The following is a 17341-nucleotide window of genomic DNA, read 5'->3' on the forward strand; positions in this document are numbered from 1 at the left end:
AACTTGTGATGCATTGAATAAAATATTTGACATTTACTTTACTATGTTAAATATTTCACGTCCATTTAATATATGTGTGCGCGTATCTCGCGAAGTCCAGTGTTTATTTTTTTAAGCATCCATGTGATATCACATGGCTCTTCGCCGACTATAATTCTCACACGGGTAACGACACTGGCGCGATGGTAGTGGCTCTTTACCCAAAGGATTGAAAACTTAACGGGGAAGTTAACTGTATTCGTTGCATGTGGACAGACACGAGAAATATCTTTTTTATCGCCTATTCATTCACTTTCTGTCATAGGCGCCCTTACAACTTTTTTTCGAGGGGGGGGAGAGGGTAGAGTGCTAAAATACTTAGGGGTACCATTTTTGTTCAGGTTGTGAAAGACTGAAAATTAAGAAATAAGATATTTAATTTGGTATAAATTATAAAAATTTTACAAATTATAAGTACCTATTTGAAAAAAACGATGAAATATAATTATTCAAATTTCAAACTTCTTGAATTTCTTAACTTCCAGAGAGTTTATTAATCTTGAAACGGGGTAAAAATTGCAAAAGTGAACAGATTTACTAAATTACAAATAAAATCGTAGATACTCTAGTAAATTTCATAATAACCCTCAGAAAATAATCATCATCTGTAAATCAAAAATCTATCATTTATTGATCGAAGATGATCATTCAAAAAAGAACAGTTCTCAATGTTTCCATGCATACGGAATTTTTCGAGTTATATAAAGCTCTGCCAGACAAAGGTATTTTTAAATAATATTTGTTAAAGTAATATTCATGCAAATTTTTACTTCTGTATAAATTAAAAAAAAAGTTATCTGATTGTCAATCATAAAATTATTCTAAATCGAAAAAATTAAAATACAGGGAGGGCATATGTCCCTCTTTGCTGCCACTCATACTATTTGCCTGTTTAGAATAAAGGAAATATGTATCTGAGTATTAAAATTAGAAAAAAAGACGAGCTGGAGAAAATATGATTAAAGTAAATCAGTTCCGAAGTATGTGACAGTTTTATTTTATTTTTTTTTCCAATGGTGCAACAGTCCGAGTCGGACCTAGGCCTCCCCCGAAGTCATGTGCTTGTGGTGCGCACACAGGTTGTATACAAGCACATGGGACTTACATGGCAGTTTAATGCCGAATCCGAACGGCAAGGTAGAGGGGGTTTCGAGGCAAGGGATACTCCTGACGGGCTGCCATTTCGTCGAGGACAATTTTATTTACTAAATTTAACTAATTCAAATATGTTTATGTGAGAAAAGTCACAGTCACTTTGACGTTCTAATAAACAGAATATATCGGTAGACAAAAGAAGGTGAGAGAAGTTAAAAACAATACTGTGCCCTTGTGCGGCCAGTCTAGACATACAGTTCTATTATCGCAAGTCGATCGAAGAGGCTACAACGTGACTCTCCTGAAATGGATTTTTTCAGCTCTACAAGAGATCCACACTCATTTGCGATACCAGGTATTTTATTTGATTACTTAATTAGCTACGTAAACATAATAAAAATACTTTAAACTTACTTTTTTCTTAAAGAAAATACAATAAAATAAGAAAGTGCGGAATTCATAGATGTTTGAAATCAAAATTGCTACATATATACTTGATTCTATAGTAACGTACAAGTTTTCAAAATTTTAGATTATTATCTCACAGTTTTTATTAACTGACAACATTCTGCGCATCTTCTTTTAAATGCACGAAATATAATGTATCTACTATCTAGCATAAAGGTCTGAAAATTGCTTGCATTTTACAAATGATATATCACACGCAATAATTACCATAATAATTCTAATTATACAATATAACATTCGTAATCGTGTATTTATTCATTACATTTATATATCATTATTTATTACTTATATTTCTTTATTTTTATCTTCATAATTATAAGAATTGGCACGTGTAATCGACACCAATTTAGAATTGATAGTGAATTTCGATCGAAGAATTCTTGAAGGAACAGCGACTTTGACTATAACAAGGCAACCTTTAATTAATCAGATAGTAAGTAGACAATTCCTTTCATATCGAGTAAAAATTTTGACTGCGGGTTTATTAATATGTAATATCGAATAATTTATAGATTTTAGATAGCCTCGGACTTAAAATTATTCATGTCACAAACGCGTTTGATGGAACACGTTTACATCATCATGTACAATTTAATCTTGCTTTTGGAAGTTCATTGTGCGTAAATTTACCACTAACTAGTGATACTACTGGGTAAATATAAGATATTTTTTAAAAAATATATTTACTAAAAGTTATTGATGTAAGAATTGAATACCCACCCATAATACGATATTTTCAGTTGTATAATTAAAATTAAATATGAAACAACTCCACACTCGCCTGCATTATATTGGCTAACACCTGCGCAAACTGCTTATGGTAGACATCCCTTTCTACTGTCTAAGAACAAGGTAAGCAACAAAGCCAAACAAAGATTTTCTTTTAAATAAATATAGAGTATACATAAATATCTATATTCTTTCAGCTAATATACGCTAGAACATGGTTTCCTTGCCAGGACACCCCGGCCGTCAAATTTACGTACTCTGCTAAGGTATAAGAATTTAAACACAGGTGGTATATTTCTATTCTTCTAGCATTTATTCATTTACATAAAATCGATGACATTCGATTAATTATTATTGACATTATTGATAAAAGTAATATTGACGAAGAAATGGATTGCATTAGTAAAAAATAAATTAAATGTTTTTAAAAATAAATGCCTATATTTTCTTAGAAACTGTTTCAGTTAAACTAAAATAAAATATGTATTTAATTTTTATATACGTATATTTTATTTTTTAGATTTCGGTAGAAAAACGTTATACAGTTCTAATGTCCGCCCTTTCACAACGTAAAAAAAGAGGTGTGGAACGAGATGCATATATATTCCGTCAAGAAAAACCGGTACCATCTTATGCGGTGGTTATTGCTGTGGGTTCATTATGGATAAAAAAACTTAATGAAAGAACAAGTATATTTGCTGAAAGTTACATTTTTCATTCTACTTATAACAATAATTTTCCTGACACTGTGATTGAAGAGATGTTGCGGTATGCCGAACTTTATTTATGTGGACCTTATCACTGGGGTAAAATATTGACTAGATTTTTTAATGTTATTTATTTAAATTCAATTAAATTTAAATTTCTTTAAATTTTTTAAAATCATTTTGATATGTTTATTTAAATTTATGCGTATAATAAATTTTTGTTTTTGTGCATTAGCACACTGCAAACCCAAGTGTATTAATTTTAATTGAAGCTCTTCATACACATTTCTTGCCCTTTTAAATCATGCCATTTAACACGATGGAACATATTAACTTTTAATTTTATACGATTATATGTGTTCAATGACGTAATTCAACACATAAAGCGTGTTAAAAGAGCTTCAGTCAAATGTGTCATTTTTACGGCCAATTTCTCTCAACGTCGTATTAACTGTAATCTTTAATTAAACTCACTCTTCATCTCTTTTTAAGAGGGACAGTTAGGTTAGGTAGAAACAGATGAAAAGTGAGTTTAATCGAAGGTTACAAAAGATTAGACGTTTTCTGTGTAAAATAACGCACTTGGATTTGCAATCTTTCTTTTGTTCTTTTGTTATTATGTTTAAAATAATGTCTCTAGGTAGATACGATATATGCCTGCTTCCACCGAGTATCGCCGATTTCGAAATAGAATGTCCATGCGTGACATTTATTTCACCGTTTCTAATTCGCGGAGATCGTTCTTATGTCTGTAATTTGCTAGCTCGGAACATCTCACAGAGCTGGGCAGGAAATTTAGTTACGTGTGAGAATTATCAGCATTTGTGGTTAAATAAGAGTTTTAGCCTTTTTATTTCCAGAAAAATTAAACGCCACGTTTTGTATCATGAAAGGATAGATGTTTATCTTCAAAAAGAAGGATTACAAAACATGAATAGTTTGGTAAGATTATAATATCTTAATTATTACTTTGACTAGGTAAAGAAATAAGGTATAATAAATAATGTCGCCAATTGATAATATATTACATTGTATGCACTATAAACACACACCCAATTTCTGAATTCTTACTAGATTATTTTCTCATATTGTATTGTGTAAATTGTATTGTAGTTTCAAAAACCCAAAAATGTCTGGGATACCCAAAAGTATCTAAGATGCTTATTACCCAATTTGGAATATTCGTCACCTGACACAGCCACTAAATATGTGCCTTACGAGAGGGGATATTTTCTCTTATGTCATCTAGAGAATATATTAGGAGGACCCACATTATTCGAACCGTTTCTTCAATCTTATTTTAGTGCTTTTGCGTGTAGAAGTATTAATACTGCTGTTTTTAAAACATACTTGTATCAACAATTTCCTGACAGAGTGGCGGTAACGTCCTTTTTATACGTATACAAACTACAGTTTCATCACTATTTATATGTTTAGCATTAAAAATCATGACTTCCATGTTGATTTCAGCTATTAGATGGTGTTGACTGGGACTCGTGGTTCAGTAATATTTCTTCTATACCTATCATGCCGGAATTATCGGGAACGTCCGCGTGGGAAGACAGCTGTTTCAAATTAGTTAAAAGCTGGATGAATTGGGATAGTAATGATGAAATTCCTGAGACAGCAGATGAGAACAACCTATGTGACGTTCAAAAAATAATGTTATTAAAATATCTATATTCTTTTCATAAAAGTCTGACCATAATAAAACTGAACTCTTTAAACAATCGCTTATTTATCCAAAATGGAGAAATAAAGTAAATATGCATATTTTCTCATTCAAATTGATTCACAATTCCTTATAATCGTAAAGCGCACGTATTTCGCAGGTTTCTTTGGATTCTATTGTGCATTAAAGTTCGATGGACTGACAAACTTCAACTAGCTTTGGACTTTGCTACTGAAAATTGTTCGCCAAATTACGCATGTCCTATATTTCAACATTTGTACGAATGGGAAGAAAAGCATCCAATAATGATTGAAGAGTATAATAGAAAACAGGAAAAGATGTCGTATAAAACCCAAAGAAAAATATACAAAATTATATACCCAAATATATATTTGTAACAATTAGCCTGATTTTGTTTTTAATGGGTAAGTCATTAATAACTGCAATATATAATTCTTTTACTATATGAAGAAGACTCTTAAAAAATGTAGAAATAATTATGAAACTAATTTAGTAGAGACAAATTTCTATACTTCGCGTTTGTTTCATTTTCTGAGTTGCAGAGCCAACGATATATAAGAAATAACTGGATTTGGACTTGGAACGATGATGGTTGATGACAATTCCTATTGAATCGTTGAATGATATTTAAATTTGTAAAAGTAAATATATCTCTTAGATACAGAGTATCATGTAATTAATGTATGCACTGAGAGAAAAATCCAGGTCTAAATGATCGGACAATTCGTTCGAAAATTAACAAACGGACACTTTCAATCGGAATAATTAAAAAGCCGATCAATTATCAATAATATCCGGCTATCATTGATTGCACATTATTCTAATCTTGATCGGCTCTTTATAATTTCGATTAAAAGTATCGGATTATCCAGTTATCCAGTCCAATTTTTGAACGAATTGTCCGATTATTTATTTCTCTGAGTGTACAGAAATAACATGTAATTATATTAGTAGTGTAATTCGTTGTATTAAACATAAATGTATCAACATAAATCTTTAAACTCCATTTTTCTCACAATAGACTACGTATTACTTCAACTAAAATGTCAGATCTTGACAAAGAGATCGAATCCTATTAGATATACGATACATAGATATATCCTATAGATTTATCCTATAGATGTATCCTTGCATCATCTTTTTGCACACTTTAAATTTAATTCCAAAAAATGTTCAAACTCTATAATAATAAAATTATAGCGTTTTTTTCCGCCTCACATATTTTTATCTTTTCTCGCACAGCTTCTTTTCCTCCAAAATCTCTACGAGAGAAAAAATCGATCTTTGGACAAAGCGTATATCAGTGAAAAGTGGTGGTGGACGGTCTGAAGAGTTCAAGGTTCTTCTCTCTCTCTCTCTCTCTCTCTCTCTCTCTCTCTCTCTCTCTTCCGCTGCATCGTTAAACAACGCCGTAGATAAATTAACAAACGGCGGTACGGTACGACGGGTAATTATGCGTCGAACGCCAAAAGGTGAGAAAGTTATATTCGCCGCGACGAATTAATTCACCTATACTCGCCCTGCAAATTTTCATACGGCGGGATGTATGCGCTTGACACCATGTAGACCCTAACGATCTGACGCGCTAATACACTCTTTAGCTCTAGGGTGTTACCCACGAGAGAGACCGTGCCCCGTTTACTGACCGTTTACTACCTCCAGAATCATGCGAGAATGTGTATGTGTGCACGCGAGCGCGCGCGCGCACGCGCACGTGCGGGTGTGTGTGTTAGGTATATTAACGTAAGCGACGCGTGTAGAGTTTTAGAATATTTAACCCCTTCCTGTCTAAAGGTGGTAATTAATGTATTTGCCAAATAAGCTTTGAAACCTTCCCACGCTGCGATTACACGTTAAATTATCCTTAAACGATGTAATGTACTTCGCTCCCGCGCCCGCGGTGGTAATTTTATATTAAAAAGGGAATTTAGAATCGTCCGATGTTTAAGAGAACCTTGAGCAGGCAACGAATCTCTTGCAGATGTTGAAATTAAGGCGCGTAATTTTTTCCCTTAAATGTTAGTTCATCTCTGGAATCTCCTTTTTGTTATAACGCAAAGTTACCTCCGCAGCAGCAAGACACTCTAATCTATTTTTAAGAATTACAGTAAAATTAACTGTATATATACTCATAACAGATAGTACCTAGATACAATTATGAAATTGGCTCCTTCCTTGATGAGGATGGGCGAAGGGTTCCTCTATCGAATTGACATAAGGGTGCGAAAATTTTAATCGCAACGTCCATGGGGCGCTGCTAAATTCGACAAGCAAAGGATGCGTGATGGAGCTTCGAAAAACTCGCCGTGGCCGCGAATTTTCCCTGTACCATCTCGCGGCGGTGTCGCGGGGAGCGAGATTAAGCACGCGGAGGGGATGAAATCGGACAGGGCGACGGAATCGGTAAAGCGGCGAGCAATTCAACTTCGCCGAAAAGTGCGGCAGCGGCAGCGGCGGCGGCGGCGGCGGTACTCTCAGGACGGAGGTGCTTTGTTACTTTTGTTAGTTCCCGGCCTGCCTGCCGCTGACGGGACAATCAATCACCGCCGTCTCTCGGTAAACGCAAAACGAAAAGAAAGAGAGAGAAAGAGGGACGCGGAACGGGAGGGCGGGAGGGCCGAGGGTGCGAGAGAAGATCGGAAGTGAAGCCCCGCGGTTTCCCCACCGCGGTGTGTATGCGAGTTGCCAGTTTATGCCGCTCGTCTGGAGAATCCGAACGAAATTGGTGATTGAAGCGGTTCCTCCGAGGCACCTCTTCCTTTACATTGTTATTCGGAATGTCGGCAAAAGACGTGAAAATTAAAATAAAACAATTAATATTAATTAATTATTATATTTCAGAAAATTCCATCTCCTGATATAATAGCAAGGTACTTTAAGACTGAAAGATTATCTTCCTTCCCTCTAAAGAAAAAATTTTAATGAAACATGGAGATGCATCAAAATAAAAATTAATAAATATGTTAAAAAGATAAAGAGAATCTCAAAGCCTTCTTTTACACATTACTTCCGGCTACTTCTGTCATCGAGTTTCATTCTAATCTTTTATTATGTTCGAATTACATTGAAAACTTGCATTTTTTCTTCGCGACGTTCATTATCTATAAAATATGCTAATGCATTTTTTAAATTTAATTCTCACGTAGAATAGATTTTTATATTGTTTTATTTTTTGTATGGAATTTTAAAACGCGATTCTCTCCTTCTCTCACAATGTCATTTTGTTCGTACAAGAGTTGAATTTGACATTTCTGTTCTACATAATAATGACTCGTTCGCAATGATTTGCGCTCAGCCTGTGACTTTGCTGAAAATTTATAAATTTCAATTTCTTTTCCGCTTATATCCTGTTCTTTCTAGACTCATCGTCGTATAGCTGTCAAACTCATCGTTTATATGCGATTCTGAAAAGATCTCCCCACCCTTCAACTCGAGTTTCAAGCACGCTTCCTCAGAAAATCCAACTGCGAGCGAGCAGCGTGTCGATTTCAATATCTTCTCCGTCAGTTGTAAGAAGTGCGATATAGCTATAATCCGTAGTATAGTTGTACGAGACTCCGGCGCCAATGAATATTCTTAAACTGACTATAAAAAGAAGAGGGAGATAGATAATAAGCAGAAATATATTTAAATAATAACAGTTAATTCGTTGTTGTAAAATGTAATAACAGTTAATTACATTTTATGTTTCATCAAAGCGAGTGTGCTATTAATGAGCTGGATCGTTCGTATAGTATCATTAAAAGCGAAAGCCTATTTATTTAATAAATGTAACGAAATTATTAAAAAGATGATCATCGACTATCGACAATAAAATATCGAAAAACAGTGTGATGTCACACATCTCATTTACCTTATTATCAAAATTTGCCCCTCTCAGGCGGTATGGAAATTAAAAGAGAAGCTCATTAAAATAGAGAGCGAACAAATCTTGATTATCCCACATCCTTAATTATATCCGTCGTGATAATACAAAAATTTTAATTAGCGTATAAGATCTTGGAAAATTGAACGACGCGTTAGAGAGAATAGGTCCTTCATTCCCCCCCTTCCCGATTATTCCCTAAACTGCAGCCGATCGGTCCACCCTTAGGATCGTTCAAATATCGCTATAGTCGCGAGGATCAAGCATAACGACGATATCCGAAAGGCGTTATATAGAGTGCGCGAGTGGGTAATCGTTAAACGATTGGCTGCGGCCTCTCTCGCTCTCTCTTCCTGTCTTCCACCCTTTCTCCATCCCTCCTGGAGGAACCCCGGGCTGGAAATCCTCCTCCGTTTAACTCCCTGCCCCATTCCTCGCACCCACGCGCCCGCCCTTACTTCCGCCTACCCTCGTGCACTCCCTCGTGCTTGAACCCCCGGTCCCCCTACGTTCGTCCCAATCCCCTCTCCCCTCCGGCCGCTCTTTCAACTCAACCCCCTTGTGCCATCCACGTTGTGCCTAGTGCGGTGGTGGCGCCATCTGGTGCAGTTTAATAAAAGACGATCGATTATGACGTCGGCCTCAGAACTACCCCTCAGCTCACTCACTCTTGCCGACTCCCTCTCCCCCTTCCCCCCTCCTCCTCCTCCTTCTCCGCCCTTCGCCGGCGTGGTCACGAGTGCTCACCCCCTCAATCTCTCTCTCCCTCCCCTCCTCTCTCTCTTCTCTCTCTCTCTCATTCACTTACTCACTCACTCATGTACCTGACTCTCTCTCTTCAGGACTCCCTCTCATGCGCTCGTCGATTCTATGTACCGGAATAGCGCAGAAACGGTAGAATAGAAAGAGAGGAGTCAGGATGGTCCAGAATTCGCGGAGGAGAAGAAGAGAGGGATCATACTTCATACGAGGGGGATACATGGAAAAGATTTTTTTCTTCGCGCAATCTTTATACGTACATAACATAGCAGGGTTAATCGTTTCCGATTCCTGCGTGTCCAAGTATTAAAAATTGTTTTTTTTTCTTAACTGTGCGTTTCTTGATAATTCTTTATCAAATGGTGCAATCCTGTCAGCGGGTTTATTACGTTTTGGCAAAGAAATTATTGATTACTGATTGATTTTTTCTTGAGAAAAATTCATCCGTAAAACTCACAGATTAAGGATTGTCATATATTTATCAATTTAACTCTCATTCATTTGTTGATCGTTTGTTTTTCGAGGGAAAAAGTGGAGACTATAAAAATCTCTCTCTCTCTCTCTCTCTCTCTCTCTGAATTTCCTCTTCGCACCCGCGTTGACTCTCGGCGCGGAAAGGACGAGGTAAGAGAGGAGTGAGGGTCCGGAGGGTCGAGAGTGCGGGTAGGAAGGGGGGAGGGAGGAAGCGAAAGGGACGACAGAGAGCCGAGTAGGGGTTGCCATCCGTACAGGGGTACACTGTGAGGTGCAGAGGTCAGCCAGAGCGGAGGAGGGAAGCGGGCAAACGGGGGTTGGATCAAACGTAAAAAGTACGGCACAAAGCTGCCGGCGTGGCGCGATCCTGCGGGCGAAGGGCAGACGGCTGCCTGATGTATGGAAAGGAAGTCGCGCGATAATAGAGGGGAAAAAGGGCCTTTGCGGATTTATCGGCGCGCCGCGCCGCCCCGGTGACGATTTAATCGATTGTTTTTCTCGGAGCGGATAAAGGCGTAATTGCGAACACCGGCGGATCTCGTTTAATTCTTTGAAGCCCGGTGATATGAAAAATCACCTATATACCGCACCATCTCTTTGCTCATGAGTTGGCTGGCTATTCGATTATTTGACTGGACTCTTAAATGGCGGGATATTTATGCTGCCTTATATAACATGAATTTTCACATTAATGAGGAAAATAAAACGCGTCCGTTTGTATTATTTTTGCAGCACAAACAATGTCTATGTAACGTTGATTATTAAATCTAGAGATAAATATAAAATCTCTGATTCACGGAGATAGTTCGGTACGCTGGAAATATCTTTGCCGTGTGTTTGTGAGATTGAATTAAAGTTTTGAGACTAATGACCGTAAGATTAAATTTAATTTAATTGAGATAATGGAGAGACACGAGAACAAGTGTCTCTTGACAGTGGAATATCTTCCAATGTGAAAACTGTTTACTCCAACGTACAAAGTTTTTCGAAATCTCGATTAAAACGCGAGAAATGGCACTTGCCTTCATTGAATAATTACGTTAAAAAATCTTTAATTAAAACATTTTTATTTGATATCTCAGGACATCTTTACGAAATTAATTACCGGTAATAAAAGCAGGCAGTTCGGCGTTATGAGAGGGAGAGCTTTTCCGAATGTCTCCGTAAAAGAGTGCGGATATCAGTTAGGGTGGTACGAGATCGTAAAAGTAAAAAGAGCAGCGCAAGCTGCCGCGACGCGATTCAGCCGGAGATGAGCTGGCAATTGCTGATGTAGAGTGAAAAACGTCACGTGTTCTCGCGTCTGAGACGTCGTATATGAAATCACTTTTCCAGTTCGACGAAATATCACCGTCATCGTCAGACAAATGCCGTTCTAAAACCACAATAGTCCGAATCAACCGATTAAAGAAAAAAAGAAATTAAAACATGTCACGGCAAGTAAAATTAAAACTGTTTCCAGTGCAATTTTTTTAAACAAACCGTAAAGATTTATTCGCAATTATTACCTGTTTTTTTCCCCATTTTAGGTTTCTGTTTTCCTTCTCATAGAATTTTTTCACAGAGATCGCGACGTAAATTGCTCTTCGCGTTATCGTATGATGAGAATTTTTTTCGACGTAAAGCTCGTAATAGAGGCACGCAGGACAGATCTCCACGGGTCGTCGTAGAGAAAAGGAGAATCCCATATTTATCGTTACACACTCATCCGGTTTTATGAATACGATCTCACAAGCAAACGAGAGAGGCGAACACGTCTGAATCGACGTCAGCCTGCGATAAGAGGACGGAGGGAAGGTTTACAATCGGGATATACAATTTGCAAATTTACAATCCGTCTGCGTGCAGGTCATATAACCGGGCTGCGAGGGTGGATACGATCCGGTACGAATCGGAAGTGATATTTCCGGGAGAAATGTCGCGAGAGCGGACAGAGCGAGAGGAACTCATCGTCGCGCAGCTCGTGTATCCGACTTTTTCGTTGCAAAATTATTTCTAAATCCCGAAAAGAGAACGTTTAAAACTATATTCAATCAATCAGTAAAATAGTCGCATTTCTTCAGGAAATTAAAGACAAAAATTTTAGTGTCAAAATAAAATATCAAAGCGTCAAAATCTTTTCTATTATAAGGATGCTTTTTCTCATGTTATACAAGCTTCGAAAGTTCAACTAATTAACAAAACGTTATTCATCAAATCTCGAGTCAATTCGCAAATAACGTAAAATTCGGCAAGCCTGCCTCCAAACTCATCGGATGAGTGAAACAGTTCCGGGACGGTCCAGTGTACTAAAATCGATTTTCATTATAAATATCTACAACTTGCATTGAGCTCGCACATTTGCATCTTCGCAGGCGGAAAGACGGGGTTGAGAACGAAGCGCTTCGCTATCGCGCCGTCGGAGTCATCGATGCCGCTCGATCCCTCGGCTTTCGATTTTACCGGCGCGTTCGCCGTGAGTGATTAAAGTTGATTCTCAAAGGCGAGATCTATATGCATATACCGCGGTATTGTATATTCATGGTTTCTTAGCTCCCGCGTCCGCCTCCGGCGCGAGCGAGAGCGTGGGGGAGGCAAAAGGGGCGGCGGGGGGCAGCGGCGCTCTCTCAAAGTAAAATCCATAATGCATGAAGGTCCACGGGCTAAGCCGAAGAGCTTAAAGCCCGTAAGATATTGCGCGGCGTTATATTCATGTTATGCTCTGCGAGAGGCAGGCCTTTGTTTTTAATATCCGCGGCAGATTGTAGCCGGAGCGATTAGGGTAACGTCATAGCCGTCGTCCTTCGCTAGACTTTGATCCACCCGCGATCAAGACGAATGGACTTCCGGCAGACTGACGCGTACTCGAGGAAAGTAGCTAGAAAAAATAGCTAGGCGAATAACAGAATAAGAAAAGCCGAGCTATTATCACGTAGAGAGATAAATAACGTGAAACTCTCGCAGACGGGAAGAATCAATCGACTCAGAGGGAGAATTTTTGTGTCTGCCGGAAATATCGCAGAACAATTCTTAAGAATAATTCTTAAGTTGCTTTATTTAACAACGATATTGTTTTAAATCCTACAGTTTAGTTCAAATTTTTCCAGTTCCTTAAAAAAATATTCAATCTTTTATACATGTATATAAAATTATATTAATTTTATAAGAAGAAATTAATAGTTTACGTGTCGCTTATGAAAAAATTCATTTAACACAAAGAATTTTAGTGTAACTAGGCAGAGTAAGAACTTTTTTAATGCCCTGATACGGCTACGTTACGTCTCTCGGCAAGAAGTTTATATCGAAGGACTTGAATAGCCAAGAGCGACGCTATGAAGACAGATCGTCGATCCTGTAAGTTCGCGTTATCGCGTAGCCGGTGTGTATCTTGTAAGTGGATATACGAAGAACAGAGGTTCTTCGTGACGGACATCAAACGTACATATCTCTCCGTCTGCGAGCTTCGACGTTTGTGCAAATACAGGTCGGGCTAGCTCTCCTCGGGTCAGCTCCCGGCCGACGGTGAGCCGCGACGGCCGGCGGTGAGATTGCTCTCTCGTAAAAGCTTGCCAAGGCAAACTCGAATCAACGGCGGACCTAATGGCTACAAATTGATTTGACCGACGGAATCCGGGAAACTCGATACCCTCCTCTTGAAACGCCAAACCTAATGGCCGATCTATCTAACGTGTCAACGTCAGTGCCGTGGGAAAGGACGATCTGCGAGACCGGCGGCGTGGAAATTGAATTGAAGAGAGCGTTTACCTCTCCCGCCTCCCGTCGCGATAATAATTAAGCGCCGCTCAAATTCATCGCGCTCGCAATTTCCCGATTTGAGTTGATTCGCTGTGAAAGATCTTTCCGTGTCACTGAAATGCATTTAACGTTATATTTAATCTATTTCGCGCGTCTATTTGGCAAATAAATTAAACTATCCTTATCGAAACGTTATGTGTATGTTCTGCGGACAAGAAAGGGATTATATATATTAGTCATTATGTGAATGTGATACGACCAAGGATTAGTTTGTTGGAATTAGTAGAAATAAAAGAGAAAAAATATGGAATGATCAACTGTTTAAAAGGGAAATTGTGGAGAGAGAAAGAGACTGTTTAGAGTAAGGTGCATGGACGGTACGAGTGTGTTAAGTAACTTTGTAACCCAAGTCCACTTCTCGGCAGGTAAGTTGAAGTTAACAAATTATTATTATAACTATCCTTATCGGGGTAAACCGGTCGACAGTTGCCTGCAATTTAGAATCGCCTCCCATTTTACACGCGAAAGAAAAGATTCCACTACACCGTCTTATACGCGGAATCCTTAGTATTTTCTTTCGCGGGTATTAAATAGGCTGCCAGTAGCATGAGGGTGGAATCGTTTTTCCCCTATTCTTTAATATAATTCGCGGATCTGAGCGGGACACTCGCCCTACGACAAGCAAGATGAAGAAATGAAAAGATCGGATAAGGATCTCGTCGGGATTTAATTTAGTGCTTGAGAATATCTCGGCGCAAAATCGCGGGCATTGTGCGTCCCTCGATTAGATTAGGCCGTCTTCGAAGAAGGCGATCTAAAACTTGCAAAGTTCAAGAAGACGGCGACGACTTCAAATAAGACACAGATAGAACTTTGACGACGCGTTACTCTCTTTTTCCAAGCTCGGGATATGTCGAGATGCGCGCGGAAAGAGATGCGTTAATTCTAATTTCTGCGGAACGTTACCACGTCAGTCGTATAATTCAGTCGTGCAAGCCGAGGGACGTAATATGACGTGGAAGCTTAAAAGAACTCGGCAATTTTTGCTATACCTACACGAATAACGAGACTTGCCCGGAGTCGGGCGACGTCGGGCAAGTTCCGTGAAATCGGTGCCGGGCGCAACTAGGATCCGTGCTTTTATATCGCGAATTAAGCTCGCGGCGTGATTCTGACAGCTCTGGCAACTTGTAAGAAGAAGGGAAACCGCCGCCGCCGCCGCCCCCGCGTGCCCGTGTCGGTTCTGATTATTAAAAAGATAACAAGCCCCGGGGGCTCTCTTTAATTTTTCCGTCGTTTCCGTCAGTAGATCCGACATAACGGAGACGTCCCGGGCATAAAAGTGGCCGGCCTCCTCATAATTCCAGATAATTTAAGGTCGACGGCGTTGATGAGTTCTACCTACGGGCGACGCGGGAGCGATTCTGACAAAACGCTGCGCGCCGCTGTCTCAATATTCCGCAAGGCGGAAATGAAAAGCTACAGCTCTTAATTTTTCCCGGCATCGCGTACGTTTCTTAATTTCTTAAAATCTTCAAGCGTAGTCGAGCCTGTTCTTAGTTGCTAATATCTTCATTATAAAATGTCACGGATTCTTCTAATTTATTCTCGTTCACTTCGTTAAATATTTAGAGAATTATAGATTTTTCAAGTATCTTAAATATCTCGTGAAAGCGAGATATATGAAGAATTCAGAGCGGAGTGGAGGGTTAAAATTTGCAAAGTCTACTGGAGATGCAAAATTGCATTTAAAGTAAATTTTACGAAATCTCTCTTATTCAGTGTACTATGGCCTTGCCATATATCATTATAAAAAAAATTATAGATATGCGAAAAATAATAAAATATCATGTATAACACAATGTACAAAAAATATGTGATATACAATATTAATCTTCTACATATAAAACAAAAATGAGCCTTCGTGGTTTCTGAAGAGCCAGGCTTCCGTGATAAATCAACATCTTCATCTCGTTAAAGGCGCTGAGAGGGATAAGGGTGTAGGCATAGCCAAGAAAGGGGTTGGCTCTCGCTCACCATCACTAATTACTTTAGTTATCCCCCTTTAACCCTCAACGTTCCTCTTAAACCCACCCTCGTCATAAACTGTAGTGAAGCCTCGAACCTGTGTGAAACGGCACCTCTCTCATCCATCCCTCCCCACCAGTTTCCTCCTCTCTACCCGCTGGTATCCTGCCCGCCCCTCAAAGTACCAGATTACCCTCGGAAAAGCTTTATTATTATCATCCACCCGTGGCACCGCAAGTCCTTAATTAAATTCGAAAAAAGATTCATGGGTCCGGCGAAGAATTCGAGATACAATAATTCGAAGTAATTTTCGAAACACAACTCATCTGTATTTAGAAACTGCAGGAACGTCATGTTTAAGAAGAGAAAATTTTGATAACAAAAAACCTAATTGGCAGAAAACGGAGGAAAATTTTATACCGCCGTTAAGCGTCAACTAAAAATTGTTAAAGATATTCTTGTGGTCTTCGGAGCTTCGAAATGCTTTATAAATAATCCGAGTGTATTGCAAAGGGCGCAGCTATATATACACGTAACGACGCGATAATGGGCAAACGGTGGCGATAACAATGCCACTTCGACACGCATCCGACACGTCGATAGCTCGATAACTTAGATTGCAATACCGAGACGGAAGTTCCGATAGCAGTATTATCGCTCTCGCGCTCGGTACATTAAGGGAGACGTGAAATTCGGCATCTGCTACCAACACTTCGCCGCTATTAAGAGACATCGAGGAGAACGGAGAGAGAGAGAGGGATAGAGAGGGGGGGGGGGAAAGAAAGAAAGAAAAAGAGAGAGAGAGAGAGAGGCAGAGGAAGACGGAGGTAGAGCGAAGGGCAGAGAGAAAGAACTATCATTGGACAATAATCGCTTTTATGGGTGTTCGTGTGGCGAACCGTGATATTAGATAGCCGGCCAACGAGTGCGCAGAATCGCAGTTCTCAAATCGCAGGAACTCTCTCGAGCCCGGAAACACCCTCTAATAAAGTTGGGAAAAGTTTCCCCCTCGCTCGCGCGCGCGCGCGCGCGCGATAAAAAGTAATGTTAGAGATATTGCGGGTGCGTTCAGTCGGAGTTCAATTGCTTTTAACGACGGGATCACGTTCGATATGTACTTACGAAGCTGAATCGCGTCGCGGCGCCGAAGTATCATTTCATTGGAATCGGGTAATCGAAATTGCCGTTTCGCTCGGTACACTTTTGACGAGATTATTTGTTCCGGAATCGGAAGACCGTAATCCCCTCCCCCCCCCCCACTTTGCGACGCTTCGCGTATTTGATAGAAGGATAAAATCCTTCGAATTTGATTGTTATGGAGTAGAAAAAGAGACAAAGGAAGGAAAAGGAAAATATTATTAATGTGCCGCAATGTGTGTTAATGTGCGAGCATCCTTTGAAGAAGAAATATTCAAAGATCAGAAGCGTTATCGACATATATAAATATTTGATCGTAGATTTAAGAATCCGGGTGCAACAATTCGCCGCGTTTGCGAGACGCAGATTTCGCCGGGCGAGTATATTCACCGCGAATACCCGCTGGATTCTTATCACGTTGTTCGCGATCGCTCAACGACGGCGGCGGGAGGGGAGGCGCGGCCGGAAGAAGGGCGCAAAATCAGCTTTTGTATGCGGATTGCGGAACCGCAAGAAACGTCAATTCACTCTCTTCCTGGCCCCCCTTCCCCCCGTGTACGCGCCCGCGGTCTCCGTGTGTATGTATGCGCGCTTGATCCTTAGATTTTCTCG

General features: G+C 39.4%; 2 protein-coding genes across 4 annotated transcripts in view; one reads left to right on the forward strand and one right to left on the reverse strand.

Moving 5' to 3' along the window:
* The window catches only part of Dbx (homeobox protein Dbx), a 38590-nt gene that overhangs the window by 7042 nt on the left and 14207 nt on the right, over positions 1-17341 (reverse strand). The gene's annotated exons all lie outside the window — the stretch shown is intronic.
* On the forward strand, positions 1217-6460 carry LOC139814137 (leukotriene A-4 hydrolase-like). 2 transcript variants are annotated; one of them, XM_071780192.1, is made up of 11 exons: positions 1217-1489; positions 1923-2035; positions 2115-2254; positions 2343-2454; positions 2529-2597; positions 2852-3137; positions 3679-3980; positions 4152-4418; positions 4509-4798; positions 4871-5135; positions 5274-6460. In XM_071780192.1, the coding sequence occupies exons 1-10, from the start codon at positions 1441-1443 to the stop codon at positions 5106-5108; spliced, it is 1866 nt and encodes a 621-aa protein (XP_071636293.1). In that variant the 5' UTR covers positions 1217-1440; the 3' UTR covers positions 5109-5135; positions 5274-6460. The 2 variants fall into 2 exon arrangements, with proteins under 2 accessions (XP_071636293.1, XP_071636292.1); XM_071780191.1 differs by having other exon boundaries at positions 4871-6460.

The sequence above is a fragment of the Temnothorax longispinosus genome, chromosome 6 (genome assembly GCF_030848805.1).
Source record: "Temnothorax longispinosus isolate EJ_2023e chromosome 6, Tlon_JGU_v1, whole genome shotgun sequence".
NCBI lineage: Eukaryota > Metazoa > Arthropoda > Insecta > Hymenoptera > Formicidae > Temnothorax > Temnothorax longispinosus.

What these genes read in the sequence shown, in the direction of transcription:
- LOC139814137 (XM_071780191.1), top strand. Translation starts at nt 1,441, where the DNA reads ATGGATTTTTTCAGCTCTACAAGAGATCCACACTCATTTGCGATACCA. An exon ending in TACAAAACATGAATAGTTTG is followed by an intron (nt 3,981 to 4,151) that starts GTAAGATTATAA and finishes ATTGTATTGTAG; the next exon opens with TTTCAAAAACCCAAAAATGT. An exon ending in ATCCAAAATGGAGAAATAAA is followed by an intron (nt 4,799 to 4,870) that starts GTAAATATGCAT and finishes CGTATTTCGCAG; the next exon opens with GTTTCTTTGGATTCTATTGT.